This window comes from Macaca mulatta, chromosome 3 (genome assembly GCF_049350105.2).
Source record: "Macaca mulatta isolate MMU2019108-1 chromosome 3, T2T-MMU8v2.0, whole genome shotgun sequence".
In the NCBI taxonomy this organism is placed as follows: Eukaryota; Metazoa; Chordata; class Mammalia; order Primates; family Cercopithecidae; genus Macaca; species Macaca mulatta.
The window spans coordinates 143,798,063-143,813,747 of NC_133408.1; the positions used below are offsets into that span (position 1 = coordinate 143,798,063).

At 38.7% G+C, this 15,685-nt stretch overlaps 1 protein-coding gene and 1 long non-coding RNA gene across 4 annotated transcripts in view; one reads left to right on the forward strand and one right to left on the reverse strand.

Moving 5' to 3' along the window:
- The window catches only part of ORC5 (origin recognition complex subunit 5), an 84,186-nt gene extending 83,927 nt beyond the window's left edge, over positions 1-259 (reverse strand). Inside the window, exon 1 of one of the 2 annotated variants that reach the window (XM_028844816.2) lies at positions 80-259. In XM_028844816.2, coding sequence (XP_028700649.2) covers positions 80-151 — 72 coding nt within the window. In that variant the 5' untranslated portion in view covers positions 152-259. 2 annotated transcript variants of the gene reach the window in all.
- Positions 260-322: 63 nt separating this feature from the next.
- Positions 323-15,685, forward strand: part of LOC114677004 (uncharacterized) — a 49,812-nt gene continuing 34,449 nt past the window's right edge. Inside the window, exons 1-3 of one of the 2 annotated variants that reach the window (XR_003728292.2) lie at positions 323-408; positions 3,357-3,562; positions 5,103-5,236. This is a non-coding gene — a long non-coding RNA (uncharacterized LOC114677004). Of the gene's footprint in view, positions 409-3,356; positions 3,563-5,102; positions 5,237-15,685 lie in introns of those variants that run through there. The other variant, XR_013415484.1, reaches the window with a different exon arrangement.

Here is a 15,685-nt window from a genome sequence, read left to right on the forward strand (position 1 = left end):
AAAAAAAAAAATTGGAACAGGTCGTAAGACTACCGAAACGTCTGCCTCCAGGATCTGGAAGACAGTTTAACTACAATACCTCTCCAAACAAGGACTGCAAGGTGGACACTTGAGACTCGCGACAAAGCACCACGTTTTCCAAGTGGGGCATTCTGGCGGGCACCCCGCAGTGGCCAGTGCAGACAGCCCACAAGTCCCTAGCACAAGCGGGACCCTTTCCCGGGTATGGCAGCCCGCTCTCCCGCCGGAAACCGGACCCGCAGCGTCGTGGGAGGAGCCGGTGCTGCCCCGCTGCGAAGTGACGACAGCGCGTACGCCGAGCGTCGCCGCCGCTCTAGTCTCACGGCCGGAACCATCGTCTTCTCGCTGGTCCTGTGCCCTCCGCGGCTTTGCGGATTGTTCTGCTTGGTGAGGATTTCGGGCTGCCGCATGTTCCACTCAAAGGCCAAGAGGACGACGTGGAGATGGGCGAATAGGGAAGGGGTGGAAGGGGTTAAGGGGGTCTTGTGGGCCTCCAATGACCTGTGAGCCCCGTGCCTTTGGTTTTCCCGCCTGGAAGCCCCAAGTTTAGACACCTTGAGTGCCTAAGAAGACGGACCGGGAGCTGCGCCCGTTAGAGGGACGTGGAAGGCGGACTTAGAAGACTAATGTTGTCAAAAGATGTTTTTTTTTTCCCCCTGACGTCGTTGTGGGAAATTAGTGGCATTGAGTACAAAACAGGGTGTAATGGGGTTTAAAAGCACAGCTTGGAATTAACTATTTTTCGTGCAAGCTTGAAGCCAGATGTGGAAGGCCTCTCATTCCTAATGGGAGGAAGTCGTAGCGTGTGTTGGTGAGGGTGATAGTAAAAATGGTACTTTTAGCGTTAGGCTTTCACGTGTATTTTTTCGTGGGGCACCTACTAGCAACTAAAAAGTAGAAGATTGTGGAAATAAGATACAGAAGTAGACACGTGCGTGGTGGAAAGAGAGCTTGGCGTCCTGAAACCCCTGGGTTGGGATCACTGACTTAACTGCTGGATAGTGGGACTTTGGAATAGTTGAGTCTCAACTTCCTTATCTATAAAATAGGGATAATACTGGCCAGGTTATTGCTAGGAATAAAAGATCCTGTACATACTACCTGTTATACATAAATTTAAATCGGGGACTTCAATCTGCCCAAAGATTGTAGATCAGTCTTAAGACGGTCAAAAGGATCTTTTGAGAATTGTGGTATGTAACGTATTAGCTAGTCAAAATCATTTTTTCACAGCAGCAATTCAAAAGTATTTGCCCAGGTACTTTTAATAGAGAATTCTAAAGATAATTCTAAAGGTTATAATGGGACCATCCATCAAATTTCAGTGTCTTCAAGGGAAGCTTGGAGAGTAGCCTCTGCTACTCTCCCAAGACTGTTACACATCTGTAACATAGTATGCATATAATGTATGCATACATTATAATCATAACACTACATCTTTATAGCATTCAATAAAACTGACTAAATAATTGTCTAAAATGTTAGTCTCCCTCTCTATATACTTTATGAGGGCAGGAAACGCTGTCTTCACAGTTCAATTTCTAGCATACACAGTTAATGTCTGGCAGATACATAAGAAACAGTCAAATAATTGTTGACCTGAAAGAACATGCCTTACCACCTGGATGATTTAGGATAGTTTCTCAGAGGAGAGAACCTGGAAGCTGAGGCTGAAGAAAAGATTCACCTGTGAGACCAAGAAGGAAATTGTAAACAAAAGAATGTAAAGACAAAAAGGAACAAATGGGCAATCCCGTACCAGAGACTAGCAAATACTTTTTATGAGTAACCCTGGAGAGTAGTAGGAGGTCAGGCTGGGGACAATAGAGAACTTTAGGCAGAGAAGCAAATGTTGAGATTTGACTTTTAGAAATATCCCTTCCGACTACAGTGTGGAAAGTGGAATCAATTTGATTTGTTGAAGAGGCTATTGCAATGTCCCAAACAGTAAATAATAATGACCTCAATAAACAATGGGAACGGGTAAGAGGGAATGGTAATTAAAGTTTATTAAACATAATGTGACAGACACTGTGATAGATATATTACTCCCATTTAAATTTTAACAATATTATAATAGAGATACCATTCTTGTTTCACATATGGAAAAACCAGCTGAGGTTAGGTAATTTATCCAAAGGTTTATAGTTCATAGGTACTTGAACTTAGATCTGGTTAATCCTAAAGCCTTATTTTTTTTACTTCCCCATACTGAGAATGGGCTAGGTCTGAGAGAAATTTAGAAGTGTATTTTATAGAACTCAGTAGCTGTTTGTAAGAGATGGAAGGAGGAGTCATGGAAACTAGCATTTAGATTTCTGACATAGGTGATTTTAGGTTTTGCCACTAGTGAAATAAAAAATGAGAAATACAGATGAAAAGCCAGATGGAAAAATAAGGAGCAGGTTTATAGATTTAGTTTTGTCTTTATGGGATAAGAAATGACCAAAGGGAGTTTGTTATATTAAATTTGAAGTGTCTGCAAAACAACCAGAGAAGTCCAGTAAAAATGGGATCTGTAGCTCGAGAGAGAAGGGCCCAGAGGAGGAGACACAGAAATATATACATATAGGTAGTATATAGGTAGTTGAGCCAGTGATCTAAATGAAATTATTCATGGGTGTTTATTTCATGGATTTCATGGAATTATTTAAAAGTAATTAACTAGGACTAGGGAATAAAGGGCATTTTCTCAACTGGATAAAGAGCATCTATAAAAAACTATAGCTAATATCATAATTAATAGTGAAATACTAATGCATTCCCCCCTACTTTCAGGAACAAGGCAAGGGTGTCTGTTCTCACCCCTCTGTGCAACATTGTACTGGAGTTTGTAACCAGTGCAATAAGAAAAAGAAATTAAATACACCCAGATTTGAAAAAAAAAAAAAAAAAGAATTTATTTGCAGACAACATGATTGTTATGTAGAAAATCTGATGGATTCTACAAAATAGTTACTAGAACTGATAAGTAAGCTTTGCAAGGTTTCAAGATGCAAGATTAACATAGAAAAAATAGTATTTCTAAGTACTAGCAATAAGCAATTGGAAATTGAAATTTAAAATAACAGCACAATTTCAATAGCATCAAAAATTATTAAATACTGAAGAATAAATCTGACACATGTAAGACTTTACTTGCACACTGAAAACTACAAAATATTACTGAGACATTAAAGAAGACAATATTTTAAAATATAGAGGTACTGTGTTTAAGACTCAGACTCAATTTTGTTAAAATTTGTCACTTTTACCCCAAACTGATGTGTTGATTCAACACAATCCCAGTCAAAATCTTAGTGTGCTCTCTCTCTCTCTCTCCTTTTTTTTGGCAGAAAATGACAATTTAAAAATAGGCTCGGCCAGGGGAAGTGGCTCACACATGTAATCCCAACACTTTGGGATGCCAATGCAGGCGAATTGCTTGAGCTTAGGAGTTTGAGACCAGCCTGGGCAACATGGTGAAACCCCGTCTCTACAAAAAATGCAAAAGTAGCCATGGTGGCTTGTGCATGTGGTCGCAGCTACTCGGGAGGCTAAGGTAGGTGGATCACTTGAGACCAGGAGGTCGAGGTTGCAGTGAGCCATGATAGCACCACTGCACTCCAGCCTGGGCAACAGAGCAAGACCCTGTCTCAGAAAAAATAAATAAGTAACGTGAATTTTACAAAATAAAAATAGACTAAAGATTTGAACAAGCACTTAACTGAAAAACGATATACTGACTGCAACTAAGCACATAAAAAAATGTTCAACATCTTTGGTAATTAGGACAATACAAATTAAAACCACAATAAGATACTACTACACACCTGTTAGAATCTCGCCTGAAATTAAAAAGACCATTCTGAAGTGTTGGCAAGGGTGTGGAGCAACTGAAACCTTCATACACTGTTGCTAGGAATGTAAAATGGTAAGCCATTTCGAAAAACAGTATGACAATGTCTTAAAATTTAAGCAGACACCTACCATATGACCCAGTCATTCTACTCCTAGATGTTTACCTAAGAAAACGTGTTCATGCAAATACTTAGACACTACTATTCAGTGGTTTATTTGAAATCCAAAAATTGGAAACAAATTCCATCAAGAAGTAAATAGATTTAAAAATTGTGGGATATTCATACAAATATTTTTCAGCAATATAAAGGACTCAGTATATGCAATACCATGGATAAATCTCACAAATAATTATGCTAAATGAAATAAGCCAGATTCCCTACTCCCACAAAAAAGTATGTACTATATGCTTCTATTTTTATAAAATTCTAGAAAAAATAAACTATAGTTAAAGAAGTGGTAAGGTAGTAGTTAAAATAAGTGATAGTGGTTGTCGGGTAATAAGGAGGTGGGTCAGAAAGGAGGTATTATAAAGCATAGTGAGGAAATCTGGGGAGTGATGGATGTTATAGGTTGAATTATGTCCTTCCTCCTCCCAAAATTCACTGAGATTCTAACTCCTAGAAGCTGTCAGTGTGGCCTTATTTGGAAATAGGGTCTTTGCAAATTTAATCAAGTCAAGATCAGGTCATTAGGATAAGCCCTATTCCAATATTACTGTTGTCCTTATAAGAAAAGGCCATGTGAAGACACAGACATGGGGAGAATGCCAAGGGAAGATGGAGGTAGAGACTGGAGCAATGCATCTGCAAACCAGAGAACATGTAGGATCACAGGTCTTCACCAGAAGCTAGTAGAGGCACATGGAACAGATTGTCCCTCAAGACCCTCAGAAGGACTCTCTCTTGCTGACACCCTGATTTTGAGCTTCTAGCCTTCAGAACTGATAGAGAATACATTCTGTTGTTTTAAGCCAACTAGTTTGTAGTACTTTTTTATAGCAACCCTAGGATATAAATACAATGGTTATAGTCATTATCTTGATGTCATAGTTTCATGGAAACATATATATGTCAAAACATATCAAATTAAGTTATTAAGGTATGCTAATTATACCTTAATAAAATTCCTCAAATTTAATTAATTAAAATAAAGGAGGGTTGTGCATAGAATAATGATGATAGTGTGTTATGACCAATAGTACTGATTAATCCAATTCTATTTCTGTGAAATCCATTTAGAAAACACGGAAAACCATCATCAATCTGTGACTGCTTTACTTGTGTCTCCAGTACATCTGTGCTTTCTCACTTTCAAGCCTTCACTTCTACAGTCACTTTCCTACACGACCCCACCTACATCCAAATTGAATAAATTATTCATGAAATGAAATGAATTGAGTACCTACTTTCTCTGAAATGTTCTCAGTGTTCAGGTAGAGCAGTGAATAAAACAGATACCCCCTCCCTACACAAAGGGTCATTATGAGGGCTTGTATTTTTGTCCATCTACACCTTTAGGCTCCATTTTAATCTGCCAGTTCTGCCTCTAGAACCCAAATCAGATTCATGAAAGAGTGCTGGGCCCCGCCTTTTGCAATTACCATGAAGGCAGGCTGACTAGTGCCTCTCATTTATTTATATATACATATCCTATTGGTTTTGTTTCACTGGAGAACCCTAATATGTATTTTTTTAAAAAATTCAGATTTATTGAGGCATAGTGCATATTTTCTCTTTTTAGTGTATAGTTCTGAGTTTTTATAAACATACACAGTCTTGTCATCACTACCAAAATCAAGATATAGAACAATTTCATTACCCACAAAATTCCCCTGCACTCCTCTGTAGGCAGCCTCTTCCCCTTCCCCCAGAATCTGGCAAACACTGATTTCTTTTCTTGTGGTTTTACCTTTCCAGAATGTCATACAAATGAAATCATATCATATGCAAACTTTTGAGTTTACTTCTTTTTCTAAGCATAACACATTTGAAATTTATTCATGTTATTGCATGTATTATCAGTTCATTCCTTTTTATTGATGAGCAAAAATCCATTACATAGCTGCATCATAGTTTATTCTCCAGGTTAAGGACACTTTGTTTACATCAAGATTTTAACATTATGAATAGAGTCACTATAAACAATCATGAACGGGGGGTGTGTGTGTGTGTGTGTGTGTGTGTGTGTGTGTGTATGTGTAGTAATCGCCTGACAGATTCTTCTTGTCCACTGCACAGACAGAGCCAATTTACTGAGAGCTGAGACAGTGGTATTGCAATAGAGAAAGAGGTTAATAATTGCAGGGCCAGCCAAGCAGAAATATGGGAGTTATTACTCAAATCAACCTCCCTGAAAATTTGGAGGCTAGGGTTTTTCAAGTATAGTTTGGTGGGCAGGGGGCTAGAAAATGGGGAATGCTGCTTTATTGGGTCAGGGATGAAATCATAGGGGGTCAAAGCTGTCTCGTTTTGCTGAGTCAGTTCCTGCCTGGTAGTCACAAGACCAGATGAGCCAGTTTCTTGGTATGGGTTACCAGTCCGGATGGTGCCAGCTGGTCCATCAGAATGCAGGGTCTGGGAAGTACCTCAAACACCAGTCTTAGGGTTCACAATAGTAGTGTTATCTATAGGAGAAATTAAGTTTACAAATCTTGTGACCTCTGGCTACCTGACTCTTGAATCATAATTCTAAGCTTGTGGCTAATTTGTTAGTTTTACAAAGGCAGTTTCAGTCCCTGACTCCAATAAGGGAGTTAGTTTTGGGAAGGGACAATTATTATAGATTCCTCCCATATTTAGCTGGGCCTATACTCAGGAACAAACAAGGGAAGCTTGTAGGTTAGACACAAGATAGAATCAGTTAGGTTAGATTTCTCTATTAAAATTTTTGCCAGGGCAGTTTCAAACATAGGTATTTCATTTCACTTAAGTAAAATATAGGAGAGGGATTGCTGGGTCATATGATAAATATATGTGTAAGCTCATAAGAAATTGCCAAACTGTTTTCCAGAGTGACTGTACTATTTCACATTCCCACTGGCAATTAGCAGAATTCCAGACATTTCATATACTTATCCTGCTACTTTTAGCCTACCTGTATTCTATTTTAAAATGGGTTTCTTGTAGGCAGTGTATACAGTTGGCCTTTTGTATCTGTCGTTTCACATGCATGAATTCAACTAACAGGATCAAAAAATATTAGAAAAAAATATGGAACAATACAACAATACAAATAATACAAATAAAAGTAATACAGTATAACAACTACTTACATAGCATTTATATTGTTTTAGGTATTATAAGTAATCTAGAGATGATTTATACAGTGTACAGGATGGCATGCATAGGTTTTATGCAAATACTATAGACATTTTATATAAGAAACTTAAACATTCACATTCTTTGGTATCCTTATGGTCTGTGGGAGCCAATCCCCTACGGATACCAAGGGACAGCTGCAGTGAGAACTTTCTTATTTATTCTTATTTATCTTGTCTGACAATTTCTGTATTTCAATTTGTGTCTTTAGATGATTTATATTGTCTTAATTATTGATATAGTTGAACTGAAATCTATCCTCTTGTTGTTTCCTATTTGTTTCATCTGTATTTTTTCCTTTTTTCTCTTTTTTGCTCCTTGCTTTTAGGTTACTTCAGTATTTTAAAAAATTACATTTGCCTCTGCTTTGGGCTCATTATGCCAGTTTTTAAAGTTGTTACCATGTTTGTCCTAGAGTTTATAATACATACGTTTAATTAACCACCATCTACCTTTAAACATATTAAACTGCTTCAAGACTACTGTAAGAACCTTACAACAGTACTTTCAATTCTCACCCCAATCTTTTGTGCTTTTTTTGTCACATCTTTTACATCTTATCATCTTATATAAACCCAAAATATGTTGCTACTAGACCAGTGCTGTGCAATAAAGCTTTCTGTTTTGTCCAATACAGTATTCACTGGCCACATGTGGCTGTTGAACTCTTGAAATGTGGCTAGTTATAACAATGGACTGAAATTTTAGCTTTTATTTTTATTTTTATGTATTTATTTATTTATTTTTGAGACAGAGTCTCGCTCTGTTGCCCAGGCTGGAGTGCAGTGGCCAGATCTCAGCTCACTGCAAACTCCGCCTCCTGGGTTTATGCCATTCTCCTGCCTCAGCCTCCCGAGTAGCTGGGACTACAGGCACCCGCCACCTCGCCCGGCTAGTTTTTTGTATTTTTTTTTAGTAGAGATGGGGTTTCACTGTGTTAGCCAGGATGGTCTCGATCTCCTCACCTCGTGATCTGCCCGTCTCGGCCTCCCAAAGTGCTGGGATTACAGGCTTGAGCCACCGCACCCAGCCAGCTTTTATTTTTAAATTGTTAATTAGTTTACATTATATTGCTACCTTTTGTTAGTGGCTAGTGTATTGAACTGTACAGATTTAGATAAATATATTTTAGAATGCCTAAAATAAAAAATAAAACAGGGACTGGGCACAGTCGCTCATGCTTGTAATCCTGGCACTTTGGGAGGCTGAGGAGGGAAGATCACTTGAACCCAGCAGTTTAAGACCAGATTGGGCAACATGGAGAGACCCCAACTCTACAAAAAATAAAATAAAATAATTAGCCAGGCATGGTGGTGTGCACCTGTAGTCCCAGCTACTTGGAGGATCTAAGGTGGGAGGATCGCTTGAGCCAGGGAGGTTGACACTGCAGTGAGCTGTCATTGGATGACAGATCGAGACCTTGTCTCAAAAGAAAAAAAAAAAAAGAGAAAAGAAAATTAAAATTAGTTAATAAATGAGGCTAAGGCTTTTATATTAACATTCATTTAATCATTTCTGGAAATTTTTTATTTCTTTTTATAGATCCAGATCTTTGCCTAGTATCATTTTCCTTCTGGTTGAAGAATTGTAATATTTCTTTTAAGGCAGAGCTGTTGTTTACAAATTCTCTCATCTTTTTTTCACCTTTATTTCTAGAAGATATTTTAGCTGAGTATATAAATCTGGGTGAGGATGGATATTTTTTTTGCAACATTTGAAATTGACATTACATTGTCTTCTCCTGTGGACATCTTCAAGATTTTCTGTTTATTTGTCTTCAATAGTTTGAATATGATGGGTATAGGTGTATTATTTACTTTTTCTGTTTTCCTGCTTGGGTGTTCTCTGAGATGTTTAGGTCTGTAATTTGATTCTTTCATTATTTTTAAAAAAAATTGTAGCCATGATCTCTTCAAATAGTTCTGCCCCTTTCTCTCTATTCTCTTTTGAAATTCCAACTGCAAGTATGTTAGACCACTCGTTGATGTCCCACAGTATTTATATGTTCTGTTCTGATATTACTATCCCACCCCTCCACACTCTATTCTCTCTGTTTCAGTTTGGGTAATTTATGTTGACTTATATTCAGATTCTCTGATTGTTTCTTCAGCTTTGTCAAATCTACTGATGAACCCATCCGAGGCATTTACCATCTCTGCTACAATATTTTTTATTTCTAGCATTTCTATCTCACTCTTTTCTGTGGTTTCTATCTCCAGTAAAATTCCCATCTGTTCATTTCTACCTTTTCTTCCTTTTGTTTTGTTTTGTTTTCTTTTCTTTTCTTTTCTTGAGACAGAGTCTCACTCTGGAGTGTGGTGGTGTCATCCTGGCTCCCTATGACCTCCACCTCCTGGGTTCAGGTGATTCTTCTGCCTCGGCCTCCCAAGTAGCTGGGACTACAGGCACATGCCGCAACACCCAGAAAGATTTTTGTATTTTTAGTAGAGATGGAGTTTCACCATGTTGGCTTGGCTGGTCTTGAATTCCTGGCCTCAAGTGATGTGTCTGCCTCGGCCTCCCAAAGTGCTGGGATCATAGTCGTAAGCCACTGCACCTAGCACAGATTCTTTAACACATTAATAAAAGTTATTTAAAATTATCTGTCTAATGGCTCAGACATCTGGATCAACTGAGTCTCATTCTGTTGATTGCTTTGTCTTTGTCAGAGGCTTTTTTGTAGTCTTAAAAAAATTTTATGTCTTATAAGTTTTTATTGAATGCTATACATCATGTGTAGAACAGTAGAGATGGTGGTAAATACATGTTGAATACTCCTTATCTGAAATGATTGGGAGCAGAAGTGTTTCAGATTTTGGATTTTTTCAGATTTTTGAATATTTGCATTATTCTTACTGGCTGAGCATCCCAAATCTAAAAATCTGAAATCAGAAATTCTCCAATGGGCATGTCCTCAGGGTTTCAAATTTGAAATACTCAAGTGGGTATTAATGTGTGACTGCATCAAGTCAAAGTAGTTCTGAGTGAGCTGCATCTGGGGCTTCTTGTTGCCATGGTTACTTTCAGCTTCAAATTTCTGTGTGTTTCCTTATCCTTAGGGTGGGAGCTGGGTGATGACAGGGTTTGCTGCCTTTCTGCCAAAGGCTTAGGACTTTGTTTTATAAAGGATAAGGGTCAAAGCAGGGCTTTATTCATTTCCCAATTTCCAGCATTTTCTCCTCATTCGTTTCCCAAAGGAGAGGTCACCACTCCTCTTCCTCCAGGCTTACACATCTGAGGGAGGCTTTCTCCTGCTCTGCCCTCAATCTTTTTTGTGAGTATCCAGTGAAGGTTCATGGAGATGAGCATGTGAATGAGTATGAACTCCCTTTATGTCTGTGGCGCCATGCTAGCCACAGTAGGCCTTTACCAAATCATTAAAAATTTTAGCCAAATGTTTTTGCCTGCTTGTATGGCAGCTGCCTTTTTTCCTCCAATATTCTGCCATCAGTGACTCAGCGCTCATGCCTCATCTCTCCTTGCGGGAGCCTGTCTTTGCCTAGATTTTAGGCTACTTGGTTTTCTTGTCATTTTATTGTTATTGTTATAGTTATTTTTTGAGATAGAGACTCACTGTGTCACCCAAGCTGGAGTGCAGTGGTGCAATCTTGGCTCACTGCAACTTCCGCCTCCTGGGTTCAAGCAATTCCCCTGTCTTAGCCTCCTGAGTAGCTGGGATTACAGGCATATGCCACCATTCCTGGCTAATTTTCGTACTTTTCGTAGAGACAGGGTTTCACCATGTTGGCCAGTCTGGTCTTGAACTCCTGACTTCAAGTGATCCTCCCTCCTCGGCCTACCAAAGTGCTGGGATTACAGACGTGAGCCACCGCTCCCGGCCTCCTTGCCATTTTAGCGCTCTGATGGGTTAAAAAAGAACTACGATTTTTTAGTTTATCTAGCTTTTCTTCTTGGAGTAGGAGCGATGCTCTTTCTAGATTATTACACTCTAGATAATAGTAGAACTCAACTAGATATTTTTAAATTCCAAGCTCACATATCTTCTCTTGTCTCATTTTTCTTTTTATTCACCTTCTGTCCTGAGTTTGAACCTTTCATATGAGAGCTTTCATCATTGACTCAGGCTACATCTTATAGGAAACCAAACCTAAGACATCTACCTATATAGTTTAGTTCCAGCTCCAATGCTATAAAACTCCCCCAATTTTCGCAGCCCATAGATTGATTATTTGCATTTGTTATAGCACCTAAAAATCTCAATCTTGTATTATGGCTATTTCTGCTTGTGTTTTTTAGGTACCAATGAGATTAAAATACCCAGTCATTTATTAATTCCTTCATTCATGACTCTAGCTTTTGTTTTTTTGAGATGTTTTTAAATTTTTTTTAGAGACAGGGAGGGTCTCTGTCACCCAGGCTAAAGTGCAGCAGCTGTTCACTGGTGCAATCATAACACATTATGGCCTCAAATTCCTGGGCTCAAGTGATCCTCCTGCCTCAACCTCCCAAGTAACTGAGGCTACAGGCATATGCCACCATGTCTGGCTAATCTAACATTTACTGAGGACCTGTTATGCTAGAGTGCCAGACTGTGACCAAGAGACATATGGTAACAGTTCTCATGAAGCTTACAATCCAGTGGGGAAGACAGACAATGAAGATGTAATTAGAAGCTTACTGAGCGCCATAAATGCAAAGCCTTAATAAATAGAAATATAAACACAGAATAAATGAGAGGTTGAATAAATATATAAATAATCCCTTTTCCACAATTACTTATCTCTCTTCTTTGTATTACATTTCACCTAAAATATAATGCTTCTTATGTTCCTGATCATATTATTCTAGAATTTTACCATAAATAGCTGCCCATTTTTTTTTTCAGTCTTTAGTTTTTTATTTGTTGGAATCGGGTAGAAAGAAAAGGGATACATCTATAAAGGTGAAATTTGGGTCCTGTTCCTGGATGCTGAAAGTGTTTTATATATTTTGGTAGGCAGCAATGGGGAGATGGGTCTTTCTGATTCACTTCCAATCACACTGCACAAGTTGTCACCTACTTTACCTTCTTTAAAGAGTCCAGCCTAAATATGAGTGTTGAAAGTGTCCCCATTTCCCAGGTAGATAACTCGCAAAAGGATATATTTATGCAGCCAACAAATACATGAAAAAAGCTCGTCATCACTGGCCTTCAGAGAAATGCAAATCAAAACCACAATGAGATACCATCTCACACCAGTTAGAATGGCAATCATTAAAAGTCAGGAAACAACAGGTGCTGGAGAGGATGTGGAGAAATAGGAACACTTTTACACTGTTGATGGGACTGTAAACTAGTTCAACCATTGTGGAAAACAGTGTGGCGATTCCTCAAGGATCTAGAACTAGAAGTACCGTATGACCCAGCCATTCCATTACTGGGTATATACCCAAAGGATTATAAATCATGCTGCTATAAAGACACATGCACACGTATGTTCATTGCGGCACTATTCACAATAGCAAAGACTTGGAATCAACCCAAATGTCCATCAGTGACAGACTGGATTAAGAAAATGTGGCACATATACACCATGGAATACTATGCAGCCATAAAAAATGATGAGTTCGTGTCCTTTGTAGGGACATGGATGCAGTTGGAAACCATTATTCTCAGCAAACTATCACAAGACCAGAAAACCAAACACCGCATGTTCTCACTCATAGGTGGGAACTGAACAATGAGATCACTTGGACTCGGGAAGGGGAACATCACACACTGGGGCCTATTATGGGGAGGGGGGAGGAGTGTTTGTAATTCTCCTTGAAGAGGTCCTTTACATCCCTTGTAAGTTGGATTCCTAGGTATTTTATTCTCTTTGAAGCAATTGTGAATTGAATTTCATTCATGATTTGGCTCTCTGTTTGTCTATTACTGGAGTATAAGAATCCTTGTGATTTTTGTACATTAATTTTGTATCCTGAGACTTTACTGAAGTTGCTTATCAGCTTAAGGAGATTTTGGGCTGAGATGATGGGGTTTTCTAAATATACAATCATGTCATCTGCGAACAGGGACAATTTGACTTCTTCTTTTCCTAACTGAATACCCTTTATTTCTTTCTCTTGCCTGATTGCCCTAGCCAGAACTTCCAACACTATGTTGAATAGGAGTGGTGAGAGAGGGCATCCCTGTCTTGTGCCAGTTTTCAAAGGGAATGCTTCCAGTTTTTGCCCATTCAGTATGATATTGGCTGTGGGTTTGTCATAAATAGCTCTTATTGTTTTGAGATACGTTCCATCAATACCAAATTTATTGAGAGTTTTTAGCATGAAGGGCTGTTGAATTTTGTCAAAGGCCTTTTCTGCATCTATTGAGATAATCATGTGGTTTTTGTCTTTGGTTCTGTTTATATGCTGGAGTACATTTATTGATTTGTGTATGTTGAACCAGCCTTGCATCCCAGGGATGAAGCCCACTTGATCATGGTGGATAAGCTTTTTGATGTGCTGCTGGATCCAGTTTGCCCGTATTTTATTGAGGATTTTTGCATCGATGTTCATCAGGGATATTGGTCTAAACTTCTCTTTTTGTGTTGTATCTCTGCCAGGCTTTGGTATCAGGATGATGTTGGCCTCATAAAATGAGTTAGGTAGGATTCCCTCTTTTTCTATTGATTGGAATAGTTTCAGAAGGAATGGTACCAGCTCCTCCTTGTACCTCTGGTAGAATTCAGCTGTGAATCCATCTGGTCCTGGACTTTTTTTGGTTGGTAGGCTATTAATTATTGTCTCAATTTCAGAGCCTACTATTGGTCTATTCAGGGATTTGACTTCTTCCTGGTTTAGTCTTGGGAGAGTGTAAGTGTCCAGGAAATTATCCATTTCTTCTAGATTTTCTAGTTTATTTGCGTAGAGGTGTTTATAGTATTCTCTGATGGTACTTTGTATTTCTGTGGGGTCGGTGGTGATACCCCCTTTATCATTTTTTATTGCGTCTATTTGATTCTTCTCTCTTTTCTTCTTTATTAGTCTTGCTAGCAGTCTATCAATTTTGTTGATCTTTTCAAAAAGCCAGCTCTTGGATTCATTGATTTTTTTGAGGGGTTTTTATGTCTCTATCCCCTTCAGTTCTGCTCTGATCTTAGTTATTTCTTGCCTTCTGCTAGCTTTTGAATGTGTTTGCTCTTGCTTCTCTAGTTCTTTTAATTGTGATGTTAGAGTGTCAATTTTAGATCTTTCCTGCTTTCTCTTGTGGGCATTTAGTGCTATAAATTTCCCTCTACACACTGCTTTAAATGCGTCCCAGAGATTCTGGTGTCTTGTATCTTTGTTCTCATTGGTTTCAAAGAACATCTTTATTTCTGCCTTCATTTCGTTATGTACCCAGTAGTCATTCAGGAGCAGGTTGTTCAGTTTCCATGTAGTTGAGCGGTTTTGATTGAGTTTCTTAGTCCTGAATTCTAGTTTGATTACACTGTGGTCTGAGAGACAGTTTGTTATAATTTCTGTTCTTGTACATTTGCTGAGGAGTGTTTTACTTCCAACTGTGTGGTCGATTTTGGAATAAGTGTGATGTGGTGCTGAGAAGAATGTATACTCTGTTGATTTGGGGTGGAGAGTTCTGTAGATGTCTATTAGGTCCACTTGGTGCAGAGTTGAGTTCAATTCCTGGATATCCTTGTTAACTTTCTGTCTCATTGATCTGTCTAATATTGACAGTGGAGTGTTGAAGTCTGCCGTTATTATTGTATGGGAGTCTAAGTCTCTTTGTAAGTCTCTAAGGACTTGCTTTATGAAGCTGGGTGCTCCTGTATTGGGTGCATATATATTTAGGATAGTTATCTCTTCCTGTTGAATTGATCCCTTTACCATTATGTAATGGCCTTCTTTGTCTCTTTTGATCTTTGATGGTTTAAAGTCTGTTTTATGAGAGACTAGGATTGCAACCCCTGCTTTTTTTTGTTCTCCATTTGCTTGGTAGATCTTCCTCCATCCCTTTATTTTGAGCCTATGTGTGTCTCTGCATGTGAGATGGGTCTCCTGAATACAGCAAACTGATGGGTCTTGACTCTTTATCCAGTTTGCCAGTCTGTGTCTTTTAATTGGAGCATTTAGTCCATTTACATTTAAGGTTAATATTGTTATGTGTTAACTTGATCCTGTCATTATGATATTAACTGCTTATTTTGCTCGTTAGTTGATGCAGTTTCTTCCTAGCATCGATGGTCCTTGCATTTTGGCATGTTTTTGCAATGGCTGGTACCAGTTGTTCCTTTCCATGTTTAGTGCTTCCTTCAGGGTCTCTTGTAAGGCAGGCCTGGTGGTGACAAAATCTCTAAGCATTTGCTTATCTGTAAAGGATTTATTTCTCCTTCACTTATGAAACTTAGTTTGGCTGGATATGAAATTCTGGGTTGAAAATTCTTTTCTTTAAGAATGTTGAATATTGGCCCCCACTCTCTTCCGGCTTGTAGAGTTTCTGCTGAGAGATCTGCTGTTAGTCTGATGGGCTTCCCTTTGTGGGTAACCATACCTTTCTCTCTGGTTGCCCTTAACAGTTT